The 17,916-nt window shown below is 38.4% G+C and overlaps 1 protein-coding gene across 1 annotated transcript in view; it reads right to left on the bottom strand.

Moving 5' to 3' along the window:
* TRAPPC11 (trafficking protein particle complex subunit 11) overlaps positions 1-17,916 on the bottom strand; it is a 48,563-nt gene that overhangs the window by 5,779 nt on the left and 24,868 nt on the right. The window contains exons 19-28 of the mRNA XM_040489893.1: positions 17,001-17,156; positions 15,192-15,379; positions 14,911-15,059; positions 14,609-14,730; positions 13,959-14,078; positions 9,804-9,869; positions 9,537-9,693; positions 5,056-5,167; positions 2,076-2,167; positions 955-1,088 (exon numbers count right to left, since the gene is read on the bottom strand). Coding sequence (XP_040345827.1) covers positions 955-1,088; positions 2,076-2,167; positions 5,056-5,167; positions 9,537-9,693; positions 9,804-9,869; positions 13,959-14,078; positions 14,609-14,730; positions 14,911-15,059; positions 15,192-15,379; positions 17,001-17,156 — 1,296 coding nt within the window. The remainder of the gene's footprint in view (positions 1-954; positions 1,089-2,075; positions 2,168-5,055; positions 5,168-9,536; positions 9,694-9,803; positions 9,870-13,958; positions 14,079-14,608; positions 14,731-14,910; positions 15,060-15,191; positions 15,380-17,000; positions 17,157-17,916) is intronic.

The raw sequence follows: 17,916 nt of genomic DNA, 5'->3' as shown, positions 1-17,916 counted from the left end.
TGAGCCAAAGTCAGACGCTTAACCGACTGAGCCACCCAGGCACCCCAAGAATTCTATTTTACATTTCACAACAAACCTAGCACCCAGAATATGCACAGCAAAAATGACTAGTCAAGGTAGACACTTCTAAGTATTATGACATGTTTGTTCCTCTAATTATGCCCTTGTTAACAAAAAGTATTTACTGACTCTTGAGGGGCGTCTATTATCAACTTTGACAGAAAACAGTATTCTCATGGAAACTGGTTTTGCCTGAAAGTGTATGTTCCACTCAAAAAATGTGGAGTCCACCTCTGATTTGAATGGGTGAATCAAAACACCTGAATAATTTATTTTTATGTGTAAATATAAAATTATGTCTAAATGCGCCAAAGATAAGTAAATTCTATGCAAGGTTAAAAATCTCTAAAAAATTTCACTGATAGTTCAGAAGAGAATCGGGTTTTTTTTTTTTTGTTTTTTTTTTTTAATTTTAATAGGACCCATGCCCAGTGTGGGCTTGAACTCATGACCCCAAGAATGCTTTACAAACATGCTTTACAAACTGAGCCTGCCAGGAGCCCCAGAGAATCAGGCTTTTAATATGGGTAGTCAGGTTTCTAGGCCTCAAGTTAAAAGACAAACACAGACACACAGACACACACACAGTGGTAATAAAAGGGAAATCTAAAATTTTCAGAAAGTCTATTATACTCTGAGGATTTGTGCATTCTCGTTTTACAGAAAGAAAGAACTTATATGTATGATCTCTGTGTGAAAAGGGTTGTCCACTTAATCTGCTGCTACACAAATTGTACTTAATATTTAAAGGTGATGAAAAATTTCCTATTATCAAAATAACAGGGACCATAATCAGCCTTATCAGTTCATTTGTAAAAACTAAGTACATAGCTCTCCATTTCCTGGCCACACCTCTGTGTCTACACAAGCAGCCCAATGCGATAGGCCCTATACCTGTTTAAGTCCAGAGAACATGAAGGCATCACTGGGCTCCACAGAAATCTCCACGTCTTGAACTAAGTTAGTTTTGTTCTGTAGGTGATACTTGACAGGTAAGGATTCTCTGACACGCCCAAACGATGGCAGATCTGCAGAAAAAGACGACACATTTCTCTTGGTTAAAGAAAACGGCGTACCATTTATGAGTTCTTCTTGTAAATGAATCCCATTCTGTAGACATGAGGTTATTTAAATTAGTGCTAATACTGCACTCTTGCTAAAGAAGCACATTCTTGGACTGGACAACAGCCATGGGACTGTGATAAAACAGGCTAAACAGAATCAAGTCTCCTTCTAAAGCTGAATGACTTAGAAAGGGTCTTGGCTGTCAGGAACTGAATTATACTTTAGGAATAATTTTTTGAATCTATAAAACATGTCCCTAACTATCCATCATGGTTCAAGAAGAATAACAGGCATCGTGTGCCTCTTGATGAGAGCACATACCATTAACTATGAAGTATTCTTGCCAAAAACTTGAACCTGAATCTGATCAAGACAACAGATGTAACCACCAACTTACAGGGACACTTAAAAATGATACAATGCAATCAGCAAAACCCAGACTGTGGGACGCTCTACAGGACAACTAACTCCATTTCTTCAATAAATAGCAAGGAAGAGGTGGGGGAGAGGGGTGGTGAAGGAGGTGAGGGAGTGGGGAGGGAGTCTGCCCGCCCAGAGATTTCAAAAGTATGAGACATCCACCAGCTGCAGTGATGAGACCTTAAAACAATAAAGAACATTCAAAGTCAACTAGGGAAACTGCGACACTGGAATTTGGCAATTAATATTAAGGAATTATTGCTAATTTTTAAGATGATGACAATAGAATTGTGATGATGTTTAGAAAAATAGCCACTAATACAGAAATACTGATAGATGAAACAATATCTGGGATTTGCTTTAAAATAAGGCAGGAGGAGGAGCTTGAGGTACAGATGAAACAAGACTGATCATAATCTACTTCTGTAAACGTTGGGCATTTTTTGTAATAAAAGTAGTTTTAAATCTTAGAAGCTAAAATAAGTATTCTCACTGGATTCTTTTTACCAAGTACAAGTTGGTGCCGTTACCTGCATTCACATGGAGGGGAATGTTTTCTACGATCACGTGGGGCAGAGTGATGGCAGTACTGATGACAGGGACGTTTCCCATGGCGGAGGTCCTGTGACAGAAAAGGGAATCTTTCAAATCCGCATTTTACGTGAAACGTGGAATCAAAAACAGGCCACGTGTATACTCACAAACTTGTTTCAAAGGAAACAGAAAGGGCTTAAACATCTCCTAAAACTTTATTCCTGGAAGTGGTTTAGTGAAGAAAAGGCTTTTAGAATCCCGTTTGGGTTCTGAATGTTTCCAATGAATCGATGGTATAACCCAGGGCTGCTGTTTGGTCCAGGGGCCAGAATGTGAATCAGCCATACCATGAAACCCACCATTTAACACAGGGCGTGGTAGCAGAGCACTCAGCGTGGGTGGGAGCGCGCGGACTGACCTTATGACACAGACCTTCTCCCCCTGTGGCCAGTTCGAGGCCGGGCACCAGACCACTTCCAAGTGTACCGTCCTAGCTACACCCAAAGTACAGAATAGAAACCAAAGAACAAAAAGTATTTTACTACCAATAAAAAAGCAGCATTCTGACATCACGGAGATAAAGTGAGTAACACTATGAAACTGTCAAGTATCTTCCCCCGTGTCACAGTTAGGACAGGAACCACAGGGCGGCTGGCTGACTCCCGAGAACTGGCCTTGGGGAGAGTCTGGATCAAGATGTGGAACAGCTGACACTGGGTGCAAATTATTACACCACAAAAGCCCCAGGCGAACACATCTAACCCCTCTTCATTAGTAGGTCTTTATGGTATTACAGTAACGTGATGGGATGAGTAAGCAGTGCCTTCAAATTCCTATTTTAATTCCTGTAAACATAAATTAAACTAAACTTCGATGTGGTAAATTCAGAAGTGGGAGAAAGAAAGATCTTAGCTTTTTAAAAAAAATAAGTCCATGATTTTTCCTTTCTCGTTTTTCATGTCTCATTCGCAGTTTTTAAATTTATGAAAAAATTGAGCCAAGAAATTCACACATGAAATATCCCATATCTACCTCCCAGCCTAAGAAAACATCACAATATAGTTGAACCTCCCCACGTGCCCCTTCCTGCTTGCACCTGTGCCCTAGAAGTACTAACTTGGGAGTCATCATTGCTACGTATTTCTTTATAGTTTTTGAAATTATGAAGGTAGCCCTAAGAAATGTGCAGTGTTTTACATGTTTCCCAATATTACATACATGCAATTTGTTCATATTTTCAACATTTGCAGTTGCTTTGTTCCCTTAATACTAATGGTTAACAGGAGCAGCTCTGGTTCATCGATTTTCACTGATACATAGCATTCCGTTCTATGACCATGCCATAGTTTGTCCATTTTCCTGTTGATGGATATTTAGTTTGTAACTTTTTACTACTATAATCAGAGGTGCTATGAACATTCTTACATATATCTTTGTGTACTTGTTTGAGACATTTTCTATGAGGGATATAGATATCTTCAGTTTCACCTAGCCCTGCTGAATGGATTTCCAAAGTAACTGTTCTATTTTATACTCTACCTTTTTTGACAAACTTTGCATTGTTAACCCCTTTTATTTTTCCAAATTAGCGGCAGCACATTTTCTCCCTATGTTTCCTGGCCATCTGGCCTCTTCTGTTTCTCTTAACACCGCATACTCAAGATTTTGCTCAACTTTCTGTTAGGAGACTTGGTTTTCTTATGATTCGTATAAGTTCTTGATATGAATTCTAATGCTTTCTCAGTTTTCCATGTTGTAAATAGCTTTTCCCAATTTGTATTTTTATAGGTATTTTTTAATGAACTAAGAAGCTTAATTTTAACAAATCAAATTCATCAAGTTTAGAGGCTTACACTTTTTATGTCTTATTTAAAGAAACTCTTCCCTATTCCAAAGTCATAAAACAATTCTCTTATTTTCTACTAAAAGTAGTAACGTTTTGCTTTTCACAATTAGAATTTTAATATGCCTGGAATTAATTTTTATACACAGTGTAGAGATACAAGGATACCCAATTGTTTACCACCAATTACCAGATCTCCACTGATTTGCAAAGCTACCTCCCTAAAACATAATTTTCATATGTGTGGATCTATTTCTAGACTCTCTCTTCTGTTCCACTGGCCTATTTACATATTCCCATTCCAATACCACAGCAATGACTGCTGTAGCTTTACCTTAAGTCTGGGAATTTAGAAGAGCCAAGTATCCTTGCTTATTAGTTTTTCTTCTGAAGTATCTCGACTATTTCTGAGTTTTTGCCTTTCCATATAAGCTTTAAAATCAACAGTGTCAAGCTCCACAAAAACAAACTAAAACAAGCTATTGAGATCCTGAAGCAAATTGCAGTGACTTACAGAACAAACAATATCAGATCTTATCCAAATCCTACCCAAGACAATTATGTGTATGTCCCATGTAGGGACTTCCTTTAATGTTTTAAAGTTTTATAATTTTCTCCATAATGGCAATACCCATTTTCTATTTGATATATTCTTACTTACCTTATAATTGTTGTTATCATCTAAATGATACCTGTTTTACAAGTATATTGCCTGGAGGTTTATTACTGATATATAGAAAGCCAACTGATTTTTGTATATTGATGTTATATCCAGCAACCTTGCTGGAACTCCTATAATGGAAATAATTTGTTGATTCCCTTGGGTTTTCTATGTAGACAATCCTATTGAATGCAAATAAGAACAGTTTCTCTTGATGTTTTTAATGGTCCTGTCATGAGAATTCGCTTGGTTAAAATTTCATCAGTATACAGGTCACAAATTGTGACAAATACAAATAAAAGTTTAATTATCCTTTTTAATCTTTGTGTTCTTGACAAACATTTAGTGATAGCATGTGACTTCTGGTCTTCTCTCCAGGACTGACAGAAGCTTTCAAATATTAAATGACAATGACAAATAATAAAGGCAGTAGAATAGGACAGAGAAGGAATAAGGGATAGGGCTGATTCACCTCTTCCAGGAGATAATATAATGACCAGTTGCTACTCCACCTTCAACATTTCCAACAGATGGGCACCGAAGACAAAAGCATTCACTAGCACTCTCTCCAGTCTGTAAGACAACTATAAGGAATAATCTTTATAATCCTAGGCAACGATTTCCTCTATGAAAGGAGAGTTTTACCTTTAAGTAATATAACAAAAAAAGAATATCAGTTATACATTATTTGTAGAGACTTAAAAACTAAGGCTCAGAGATGTTAAATGACTTTTTCAAGGTCACAAAGTCCTATCCAGTGTTTTTTCTAATATATCAATATTCCATTATAATAAAACTCAGCAAAGCAGCTGTAGGTCTGTGACTAGATCCTATAGGAACTAATGACAGGGCAAAGTCTGGAGTTGGAATAATACCATTTGGTGATTATTTTTCTTTCTACAAATTATTTCATGTCTCTAAAGGAAACATTTCACAGTAGGGAAAAAGAAATTTTTAGTTAACCTTTTAGGTACTCAAAATGTCATTCCAGGCAACTCTGGCTTTCTCTGACAAACACATATTAGCGATACCATCAAATGGAAATACATTACATGTTGCCTCATTATTGCCTAATGTGGTGACTTACCTCTCATACAAGGCTGCTTTCCTCTTGCCAACTGTAGCCTAAACTCCTGACGCCAAGATAAAGGTTCGTCTGAACCAAGCCCTCCCTGCCATCAGCACCTCCCAGCCTGCAGTGCCTTCGATGCAAGCTGGCAACAGTGCCCATCTGAGGCTGACCTGGGCAAATCTGTGGGTGAAACTTTCAAACAGTAATAACAAGGTCTCTAAACATTAACTAATTGTTTTCATGGTTCTCTAATGAAGAAGGTTGTGATAAATTACTAGTTACGATTGTGAGCAGATACTAGAAGTCAAAGGGGAAAATGCTGGGCCAATCTCTAACCACTTTTAAGTAATTTTTGAGGACTAGGAAATGATACTGTAGCCCAGTTAGTAAAACATACATCAATTTAAACCTCTTAAGATACCTTTTTTTTTTTTTTAATTCAGGATCCTTGCCCCGTTTTCTTTTCATTTTTTTAAAGTTTATTTGAGAGAGAGAGAGAGAGAGAGAGAGAGAGAGAGAGAGAGAGAGAACGGGGGAAAGGCAGAGAAAAAGAGAAGAGAGAATCCTAAGCAGTCTCCACGCTGTCAACACAGAGCCCAACATGGGGCTTGATCCTGCGAACCGAGAGATCAAGACCTGAGCCAAAGCCAAGAGTCAGATGCTTAACTGACTGAGCCACTCAAGCGCCCCAAGATACCTTTTTTAAAAACCCAGGACATTCATATTGCTTCTCCCCAGCTCAAGCCTTCCTTAATTCTAAGAAGTTAACAAAAATGATCACAACGTTTATTAACAATTAACATTGGGGTCAACTTTATGACCTAGGAAAGTTGTTATCTTTAATGTGTCAAATACAAAGTTTGTAATGCATTAGTGCTGGTGTCCTTGGAGGTGGCAGAAAGAATAAAGCCATGCCACTCCCTCCCCAAAGATACCCACATCATAATTCCCAGAACTGTGAATGTGGTACCTTACACGGCAGAAAGGATTTTACAGATATGATTAAGATAAGGATCTTAAAATAGGAAGATTATACTGGATTCTCCAATTGGGCCCAATGTAACCACAAGGGTTCTGAGGGAAAGTGGTAGGTAGGAGGAAATCTGAGGAAAAACATGTGACAATGGAAGTAGAGGTCAGAAGAAGAAACATCTGAAGATGCTACACTGCTGGTTTGGAAGGCGGAGGAAGGAACCATGAGCCAAGGAATCCAGATGGCCTCTGAATGCTGAAAAGGGCAGGAAAAGGGTGTTCCCCAGAGCTAGAAGGGATACATCACCAACACTTTGATTTTAGGACTTCTGACCTCTAGAACGTTAGGATAATAAATCTGTGTTGTTTTAAGCACTAACTTTGTGATAATGTGTTACAGCAGCAATAGAAAATGAGTAATGGGAAATTCAAGGTAGGTATTTTTTCATTCATTTAACAAACATTTATTAAGCAACTACTATGCAGCTGAGGCTGCCAATACAAAAAGGGGTAAGTCATGGCTCCTGCTCTAAAGGAGCACATAGTGTAATAGGGGAGCCATAAGAGTAAGTAAACTATTACAATATAAGTGGATAAGTGTCATAACAGATGTAAAGAAACTCTGGGAGCAAAGAAAGAAGATTATCTAGTCCCGCTTAGGAAGATCAAAAAGTCAAACAAAGCTTACATGAGACCGAAAGAGCAAACAAGAGTTGATCAGGTGGAAAGAAAAAGGAAAGGGTTTTGGACAGACGTACTAACATGTTCAAAACCATATGGAGGTAGTGTTTGCTGAATGTACAAATCTGGGCTTGGTCAAAGTCTGGGAAAGAGGAAGAAGAAGTAGGGAGCCTTGTACAGAAGAAGCTAGAAAGGGAAGCTTCCCAGGGAAAGGTCTGGTAGGTCGTGAGGTTTTCTAAGAAGGAAAAGCAAGTTCAAAGTTGCTTTTTGAGAAATCAATCTCTGGCAGCAATATGAAAGGCAGACTAGGGGAGAGAATGGCAAAGAGGAAAGTGGTTAAGAAGGTGTTTCTGAAGGCCAGATGAGAGACGGTGAGAATGGAGACAAGCTGGATTCGAGAGACGTGCAGAAGGCAGAACGTGGCGCCAGGATGGATGCGCACGTAAGAGGGAGTCTGGTCTGTTTCTGTGGTTTCTACCTGGGGCCAAGTATACACTGACTCCTCTCTCTGGACTGGGGACTGCGGGGAGCCTGAGGTTGCATGGCAGGTGAAGACTTGTAGAAAAAGTAAAACGAGCCAAAGTCAGGATCTTGGAAGCGACCCACATTTAAGGAGTAAGAAAAGGAATCAGCAAAGAATGGACAGATAGCCAGCTTGTGTTGAGCTGTGAGGAGACAAACGCTGGGCTGAGATACTTCATACAGACTACCTCATACACGCTATTTCACGTATGTTATCTTCTTTAACTCTGACAAGTGATGAAACAAAGTGAACCGTCCAACGTAACCTAAGAGCAGGCAGAAGGTCAGAGAATGGAATCTAGTTCAGCGTGACTCCACAGCTCGTGATCATTCCACGTTAGCCAGGGAGGAGAAAAGGAAGAAGTGTGGACAGAGAAACAAAGCAGAACCACAGACTGATTTCCAAAACCATGAGAGAAAACCAAGTTTCAAAAGATAAAAACAAAACTTATAAAGGCATTCTGAAAGCAAAATTGTTTTCTAGTATTATTACTTTACAGGACGTAGGACCTATTTGTAGCATTTAAATAAAGAGGTTTTTTAATCTATTTTATCTTTCCTCCTTTATGATGACTTTCCTAAAATGCACAGAAGTGACTATGAAGACTATGTCTCTTGTAGAGACAAACTCTTCTTGGCGTTTTCTTGAGAACCTAGCATGGGGCCAGATAGTGAACTTGATAAATACCTGTTGATTATTTATTGATAGATACTGAAACTTATTCACAGGCCGGATACAAAAAATATACTGGAATTCTGAAACTACTCATCTAATTTTAATCTGTATTGCAAATCAACTATATGACTTATGACACTGAACTCAAGGAGTAGATAGATAAACAGATACAGCAAATGAATGACTCATTTATATTTGATTTTAATCGTGGGGGTGGGGGGCGCCTGGGTGGCTCAGTCAGTCAAGCGTCCAACTCTTGGTTTCAGCTCAGGTCTTGATCTCACAGTTTGTAAGACTGAGCCCCACACTGGGCTCTATGCTGACAGCACAGAGTCTGCTTGGGATTCTCTCTCTCTCCCTCTCCCTCTGCCCCTCCTGCGAGCATGTGCTCTCTCTCTCAAAATAAATAAATAAACTTAAAAAAAATACATTGTGATTTTTTTTCATACAATCTTTATCCTTATCATAGAGCTGAGCACAATTTTGCTTGGGTTAACATTCAAACTAATTTTTTTTATTTTTCTCTAACAGCTCAAGAAGCATATAAGCCCAAGGTATAATGCACCAGAAAAGTAATATCCTGGGTTTAAATCTCTTCTCTAAACTATTTTAGTTGATTTAGAAAACTTACTGTCTGTGTTTCTGTATTTTCCCAACTTTCTTTAATAACCATCTTTCACCATTTCAAATTATAAGATATGGTAAACATTAATTAAAAATCAATAAGAAAAAACAATCTACAAAAAATCCAAATATGAAAAAATACTATTTTATTTTCAAGTACATTTTTCTGAGTAACTTCCTTATAGTAGCAAAAATCTCATCTTTTAAAATAAGGTATACTCAAACAGGTGGTAACTGATACTAATTCTACTTTAATTCTAAATGTATTTACTTTTCTATCAAGTCTCAAAAAGCTAACTCTTACCCTGCTAGCCTACACACACACACACACACACACACACACACACACACACACACACACACACACCCCGGTCTTCTAATTAAGTGGGATGGTCCACATTCTCACCTTTGTCCACTTGGGACTCTAGCTGATCCACTGGGGTCATAGAAGGAGCAAGTTGTAGCTCACTGGATACAATAGTGAGGGCCCAAGGTGAGGCACTTAAGAGGTCCGTCATCAATAGAAAGGGGATGTCCGCATAGACCCTTTCCAGGTGCTCAAACTGTCACAAATGAAGACAAAAGATCTGTCTGGAACTACAATAATTCATTTTGCTTTTTCTGTTAATTTCTATAATTGAAATGATTTCCAAAATGCTTCATAGGAACATACCTTTGTAGAGACAAATTTAACCGCGACATCAAATGGAAAGACAGTTTCTATAGTTACAGTTTCATCCTGTAAGAATTTAAAGGGCACATTCAATGGCTTTTCTAAACTTAAAAATAGTTTTAAAAATAGCAGACATGCAAAACACAATCTGTAACTGATCAAGAAATAATCCCAATTTATATATTAAGAAGCTAGAAGCTTTCCCTCAGATAATATTTATAAAAACCTATAGAGAGAAACCGGACTACAATTTCTAATAAATTATCTTATGGCTTTAAAACAGCTCACACTGCATGGGGCGCCTGGGTGGCGCAGTCGGTTAAGAGTCCGACTTCAGCCAGGTCATGATCTCGCGGTTCGTGAGTTCGAGCCCCGCGTCAGGCTCTGGGCTGATGGCTCGGAGCCTGGAGCCTGTTTCCGATTCTGTGTCTCCCTCTCTCTCTGCCCCTCCCCCGTTCATGCTCTGTCTCTCTCTGTCCCAAAAATAAATTAAAAAATGTTGAAAAAAAAATTAAAAAAAAAACAAACAAAACAGCTCACACTGCAAAGTGCTTTCTAACACGTTATTTATCTCAGGATCTAGTAAAAGTGGGCAGGACAGGCAATGTCACTATTTTAGAGAGGACGAAGCAGAAGTTAAGGAAGTTTCAATGCTTGGCCTTGGGCCACAAAGCTAATGGTGCCAAGCCTAGAATCTGGGTTTTCTTTTTGTCTAAGTTCTTTACTTCACCTCAAGTCAAGACGACTAATAATAATGATAATGACAATAATAATATAACAGCGCTATAATCGCTATATATCTAATGCATTATATAATGTTTGTAATAACTCAAGGAAACAGATGCCATTATACTCGCTATTTTAAGCTGAAGTAGTCCCGCATAGCTAGTAAGTGACAAAGGCAGAAACAGACCTGGATCTGACCGTAGGGGTCTGTACTCTTAACCTACACGCTACATCCCTCCCTCAGTCTGTTCAAGAAGCAATGGGCTTACTATGTCTTTGGAAACAAACCACCCACCCTGTTAGTGAGAACCCTTTTTTAAAAATCACGTTGATTTAAAAACTCAGGCTGTGATAATGCCAGGTGGATGTGGGTTTTAATCCTGGAGGACACATTCCTATTAGCTATGCAGACCTTGGGGTTAGTGAGGTAACCTTGAGGAAGAACCATGGTTTCTGAGTCTCAGTTTCATAATCCTTGTGGGGCTGTTAACAATGAAGTGAGATAACATATATACAGCACTAGTGAAATGCCTAAACCATGTTCATTATTATCACATACTTCAAATGACTTCCTCTCAATACCATCAAGCTAACTTTTTAAGAAAGTGTAATAAGCAGGATATTAGTGGTAGAAAACGCCTGCATTGGGTCTGTGAATCTAAAGCAGGGCCTCAGTATTTCCCCACAAAAAAGATCTAAAGAAATGAAGAAACAACTCAATGACTAGATCAGATGTGGCCTACTTTAAATTTCCACACATGAAGGTAAAAATGAGATTCAATCCAGTGAAGGGAAAATAATTTACATTTAAATTTCCAAAAATGTCTTACAAGTAACACTGGGACCTGTAAGATAGATATTCCATGAGAAAAGTGCTTCTGTGTACAATAATCTTGAAAGATAATCACCACAGCCTTTTGTGAAATTCTCAACACACATTAGCAAATTCAATGCTGTGCTAAGTCTTAAAGTCAAAATATCCATTTAATACCTCTTAACCCATATTTTCCAAACATATTTGACCAACTCATTCTTTTTTGTGTAACATCTATTTCTATCCCTCAGAATTAGTATCCCTCCCTAAAGTAACTAAAAGACAACCTACTAAACAGGAGAAAATGTTTGCAAATGACCTAGCCAATAAAGGGTTAGTATCCAAGATATATAAAGAGCCTATACATGGGGCGCCTGGGTGGCGCAGTCGGTTAAGCGTCCGACTTCAGCCAGGTCACGATCTCGCGGTCCGGGAGTTCGAGCCCCGCGTCAGGCTCTGGGCTGATGGCTTGGAGCCTGGAGCCCGTTTCCGATTCTGTGTCTCCCTCTCTCTCTGCCCCTCCCCCGTTCATGCTCTGTCTCTCTCTGTCCCAAAAATAAATAAAAAACGTTGAAAAAAAAAATTAAAAAAAAAAAAAAGAGCTTATACAACCCAACACCAAAAAAACCAAATAACCCAATTTAAAAATGGGCAAAAAGACATGGACAGAAATTCTCCAAAGAAGACAGACATACAGATGGTCAAAAGACACAGAAATGATGCCCAACATCACTCATCATCAGGGAAATGCAAATCAAAACCACAATGAGATATCTTCTCACATCTGTCAGAATGGCTAAAATAAAAACTCAAGAAACAAGTACTGGCAAGGATGTAGAGAAAACGAAACCCTTGTAGACTGTGGGTGGGAATACAAACTGGCATTGCCCCTGTGGAAAACAGTCTGCAGGTTCCTCAAGAAATTAAAAATGGAATTACCATATGACATAGTAATTCCATTACTGAATATTCATTTACCCAAAGAATATGAAAACACTAATTCAAAAGGATATATGCATCCCTGTGTTCACTGCAGCATTATTTACAATAGCCAAATTGTAGCAGCCCAAATGTCCATCAACAGATAAATGGATAAAAAAGACGGGGTATGTGTGTGTGTGTGTGTATATATATATATATATATATATATATATATATATACCGTGAAATATTATTCAGCTATAAAAAAGAATGAAAACTTGCCATTTGCAATCACATGGATGGTGCTAAGCATCACAATGCTAAGCGAAATAAGTCAGAGAAAGACAAATACCATATGACTTCACTCACATGTGGGATTTAAGCAACAAAACAAAGGAACAAAGGGAAAAAAGACAAACAAAAAAATAGGCTCTTAACTGCAGAGAACAAACTGGTGGCTACCGGAGGGGAGGTGCGTGGGGGGGATGGGTGAAGTAGATGGAAGGGATCAAAAAAAAAATGGCATGCACCTCAAAAATATCGTGTCTTGAGGCAAAGAGAGCATTACACACTGTTGTAGCTTGATTCCAGGATAGTTACTACATAGCAAACAATCATTTTAAAAAGATATGTTCCAAGTCTACTAGAAGCTTCATTATCAGAAGTCCTTTCCAAGGCATAGGACTTCAAAGCTGTATAGAACTTGAATGTTCTTATTTTGTAGATAAGGAAACTCAGGTCAAACGGTTACATGGCTAGGCTGAGTGGACACGTTAGGAGGCCATGCTGAGATTGGCACCCTCCCCTCCTAGTTCACCAGCCACGATCCACTGTAGTGCGTCAGGCTACGTGAAATCTCTGATATATTGTATGCCTTCCTCCCTTCCACTTGGGAAATATTCCTAACTCTTGTAGGATGAGTGTTGCCTCCTACTGACTCATACGATGGCGGACGGCCCAGACTCTGGGCAATGACCAAACTACAAATCCCCAGACTGATTGGCCTTCTCCTCTGCTGGCTGAGGAATCAAAAATTCCTGAGAACGGGCTGAAACAATACAGATAAGACTACGAGGACAGTAAGTATCATAATGTTCCATTACTAAAAGTGGGTACAAGCAATTATATACAATATGGTTAAATCTAAATAAAAACACAGTGCCCCCAAATCACTATAAATAGAAAACCAACAGAAAACACTCCAAAAAGCTGACAGCAGTTGCCTCCAAGGCACCGACTATGACCATGCTATTCTCATCCTCTTCTATCTGCATTTAACTAGACACAATTTTCATGAGAATCTTTTTTAATAGAAAAAATATCTCACAAAGGGAGACCTTCCATCCCCTCAAATCTTCAGCATATAATCAACTTACAGATTTTACCTAATGTGCGATTTTATAAAGAAACACATAGGTTTGGAATCTCAAAACTTTTTTGCATGAGATCCTAAACCTGCTGATTGTACAAAAAGCCATGGAGGCCAGTTTTCTAATGTTTGAGCAGTGAATGCCATAGTACATCATTTATGATAAATATAAGTGATTAAAAAAAAAAAACAACCCAAGATGTTTAATTAAAATCTGTAATAGACTACAAGCACCTAAGCTGCTTATTTTACAGGTAAAAAAAAAACATAAAATAGGGAACGCCCCACGTATGACGCTTCCCGAAGTAGCCATGAGAAGTAATACCTTGTGACACTTGCAAACAATTTCTTTGTCTTCAATAGTTGTATTGATCAGGTAAGAAACATACACGAGAAACATTCTTGAACCTACTGTTCCACAGCGAACATATAACATTTTTTCCAGCTGTAACAAAATAAAAGTATTTTAATTTAATAATTTAGAGATTTCTTCCTGGTATATACTCTAGGATAATGTTCCCACCTTTTGGAGTTTACTGTACCAGCTGACTAAATTCTTGAACCCTGTTTACAGGCTGTTCTTGCCACAGCATATGTGGGACCAACCAGTACTATCCCACCTTTTTTATTATCATTCCCAACTGCCCAAGAGCTGTGTTTCGTTTGGAAATAAAAGTTGCTTGAAAGGCTATTTCACAAAGTTACAAACTTAATGTTATTCAGTTATTTTATCAGGCAACTAATTCTCCACATCAGGGCCATTTGTTCTAAAACCCCTTGTATAAAACTGCTTACAACATCTTATGCATCTAAATATGTGTAAACATCTTACGCATTTAAGTGTTAAAAACATGCATTAGTTAAATCCCATTTGTAGTCTCAGAATATGCTGTTACAATGTTCTCTAAAACTCACTACATATTTAAAACCTCAATCTAGTTGATTTCCTCCCCAGTCATAGGTGACCAAGTTCACCTGTTCCCCTGGATGTAAGTCTCCGATAGGAATATCAGTGAGTAAAGCCGGATAGGACTCGTCACATAGTTCTGTTCCATGAAGAGACACATGAGTTTTCTGAGTTAAATTGGCATCCTGTCCTGAAAGTGTTAATATCAGTGTTTTAAAATACGGAGCATTCGGACATTATCCTAACAATTACTACTACATAGAGAGCATCTCTCACGACCATATTTTAAACAAACTTCCTGTGGTTGACACCACTGATACTTATTTTCTGTTGAACGAACACTGATCAAATGTGGAAAAGGAATGTTTACCAGGTTTTAAACCAGCGGTGAGCTTCACGTCTCTGATTTGGGTCTTTTCATGGGACTGAACAGTCACAACCAAACAATACATTTCATTCGTCAGGGCAGGCGGGTCATGCCGCAGATGCACGGAAATGTTTGGAACTCTGGAAATAATCCTTTGGGGGGGCGGTGGAGAAAAACCCAAAACCTTAGCTAAGCAACCGATTAAAAAAAAAAAAACAAGTTCTTCAAAGTATTTAAAAGAAGTAAGATGACCTTCCTCAATCTGCCTAGCAAGGTCGACTTACATCGTGCTGGCCTGAATGACTATGCTGTCCCAGTGAAGCTCATTGTCAGGGAGCTTGGGTCGCCTTTTGAAAGAACGCGAGGCCTGCAAGGCTTCTTGGGAGGAGGCAGCGTCCCCTCCTCCTCCCTGCCAATTTAAAACCACACATCTTCCCGACTCGTGGCCCAGGACTAGATCGACCGAAGTAATCTGAAAGACGGAGGGTTGTCAGAAATGCCACCTCATACTTGTCACCATCCCCTCTCGACGAGTTACACAGCAATTGCTGGTGTGTGGAGTTCATCTAGAGACCCCCCCAGGGTGAAGTCAGAGCACCTGCTGTACAGCTGTCCCCGACATCTGTTAGCTATGACACTGACTAGGTTCCACCCGCTTCACCTTTAAACGGAGATAATAACCTGACATAACAAATGCTCAATTAGTGGTTGCTGAGTGAGATACATGAATATTTTCATGACCATTAGCACACTCATAACCGAATTCCTAATTCCACACATATTTTTTCCCCAAAGACACGTATAATACTATTAACGGAATAAATATTCCTTTCAACAAAATCCATTAATAAATGTACTCGAAACAGTATTATTAATTATGATTTCCATCTGGTAGGCTTCCTTAGTATCTTATAAAAAATATGTAATTAGGGATTTAGTCAAAATCATAAAAAAAACTTTAAGTGAATAAGCAAAATCTCTGGATATTGGTTAATAATAAAATCAACAGATTCACAGATACTGTTACGGGAATATTGGTAGTACAGTCTTATGTTTCTATCTTAGAAATGGCCCAAAGTTTAGATGAACCAACTATCGCCATTTAAGCCATGGAAAACAAGCTTACCATATACTAATCACTATTCCAAGCAACTTATGTTAACTAACCGATTTAATCCTCACAAAACACTAAGAGGTAGGGACCATCATTATCCCCACTTTACAAGATGAGTAAACTGAGACACAAAGAGGTTAAGTAATTGCCCAGAGCCCCACACTAGTAGGCTGGAGAGATGGAATTTAAACCCATGAAGTTTGGCTCCAGAATTTACGCTCAATAAAATTATTACTTCTATCATATATTTCTAAAGTCATTTTAATTATGTACATTAAAGGAATCCTTTAAATATATACATTTTTTTTAAAAAAAAAGCATTCAGAAATGTTTAGACATCAAAATGATATATATCTCTAGTGTGAATTATGTCATTATATAAAATATAATTGGTACAGTGTATAATATAGTATTTTGTTTGAAATTCCTTAACTGATTACATAGCCATTAAAACTGAGGTTGGGGGGCGCCTGGGTGGCGCAGTTGGTTAAGCGTCCGACTTCAGCCAGGTCACGATCTCGCGGTCCGGGAGTTCGAGCCCCGCATCGGGCTCTGGGCTGGTGGCTCAGAGCCTGGGGCCTGTTTCCGATTCTGTGTCTCCCTCTCTCTCTCTGCCCCTCCCCCGTTCGTGCTCTGTCTCTCTCTGTCCCAAAAATAAATAAACGTTGAAAAAAAAAAATTTAAAAAATAAATAAATAAATAAATAAATAAATAAAACTGAGGTTGGTCTTATGTACTAACCAGAAAGGATGCCTCATATATACTAGTAAGTAAAAAGAGCTAACTGTAGAATATTATGTACAGTAAGTCTCAAAAAAAGAAAACCTACCAAACCATGATGAATGATTTCCCTTAGGAAGTCCAGGTGGAATATTTTCATTTTTTACTTAATAAACTTGTGCATTACTGACATTTTTTCTGACGTACACATATTACTTTTGTCATTTAAAGCATGTTTTAAACAAATTTCATCACTAACCTCAATTTTCTTCCCCACATCTTCAGTTTTTGCAACAAATTTAAATAAAAACTTCCTCGTTTTACCAGGAACTAAGCACATCTTTCCCTGGGTCAAATTTTCTAAAACTTCACTTGCTTTAGTTGCTTCTTCGATTACGCAGAACTGGTTATATTCCTGTAAAAGAGATCAGCAAGGGTCACTGTTTATACACAGCAAGTGTCACATGTTTTGCTCACACTAAACAAAAATGATTTGGAGGTTGGTAAATTTACCTGCAGTATAACTAAAGCATTATGAAGGGTGATTAATGGGAGGTATTTTACGCCAAACGGAAACACTTATCCACTCACTGCTGCCACAAGGTAGAGACAATTCACCACATACAAGCTGATTTCTGAAAACATTTACAAATCCCAGAGAAGCAAAGATTTATTCTTTGTTTCACTGGACACTACTATCTACTATCTTTTTTAAGAAGAGCTTTCTTTTTACGTGGCTTCTGTGACATCCTTCTTGACTACTTCCTGTTTTTCCCTCAAAGGTCTTTTCTTCTTCTTGTCCCCTTAATTCAGAGGCTCCACAGGCTCAGTCTTCGGCTTTCAGTTCTACTCTCTTTATGTTCATTTCATTGCAGAGTTTATCCATTTTTACATGTTCCGTACCTCTATGCTAATATTTCCCACATTAAAAACTAACTCTGTCCTATTTCCTTAACCAAAAGTTCATATCCACAAATGTCAAGAGGTTAGTTCCACTACCACTCAAATTTAGCATGTCCCAAACTCAATGTACATCTACCTTCCTAGAAGAGCACACTCCTTCTGTGATAAATAGAGGTGAGAATAAAGGGAGAGGACTGAAGGGAGACCTCTTTCGTGTGCACGTCTATGGAATCAACATTCTCATCCATTCAGTAAACAGCAAGAACTTCCCA

This window comes from Herpailurus yagouaroundi, unplaced genomic scaffold (assembly GCF_014898765.1).
Source record: "Herpailurus yagouaroundi ecotype Mexico unplaced genomic scaffold, PumYag 181, whole genome shotgun sequence".
Lineage (NCBI taxonomy): Eukaryota > Metazoa > Chordata > Mammalia > Carnivora > Felidae > Herpailurus > Herpailurus yagouaroundi.
This window is presented reverse-complemented; position numbering and strand designations above follow the sequence as displayed.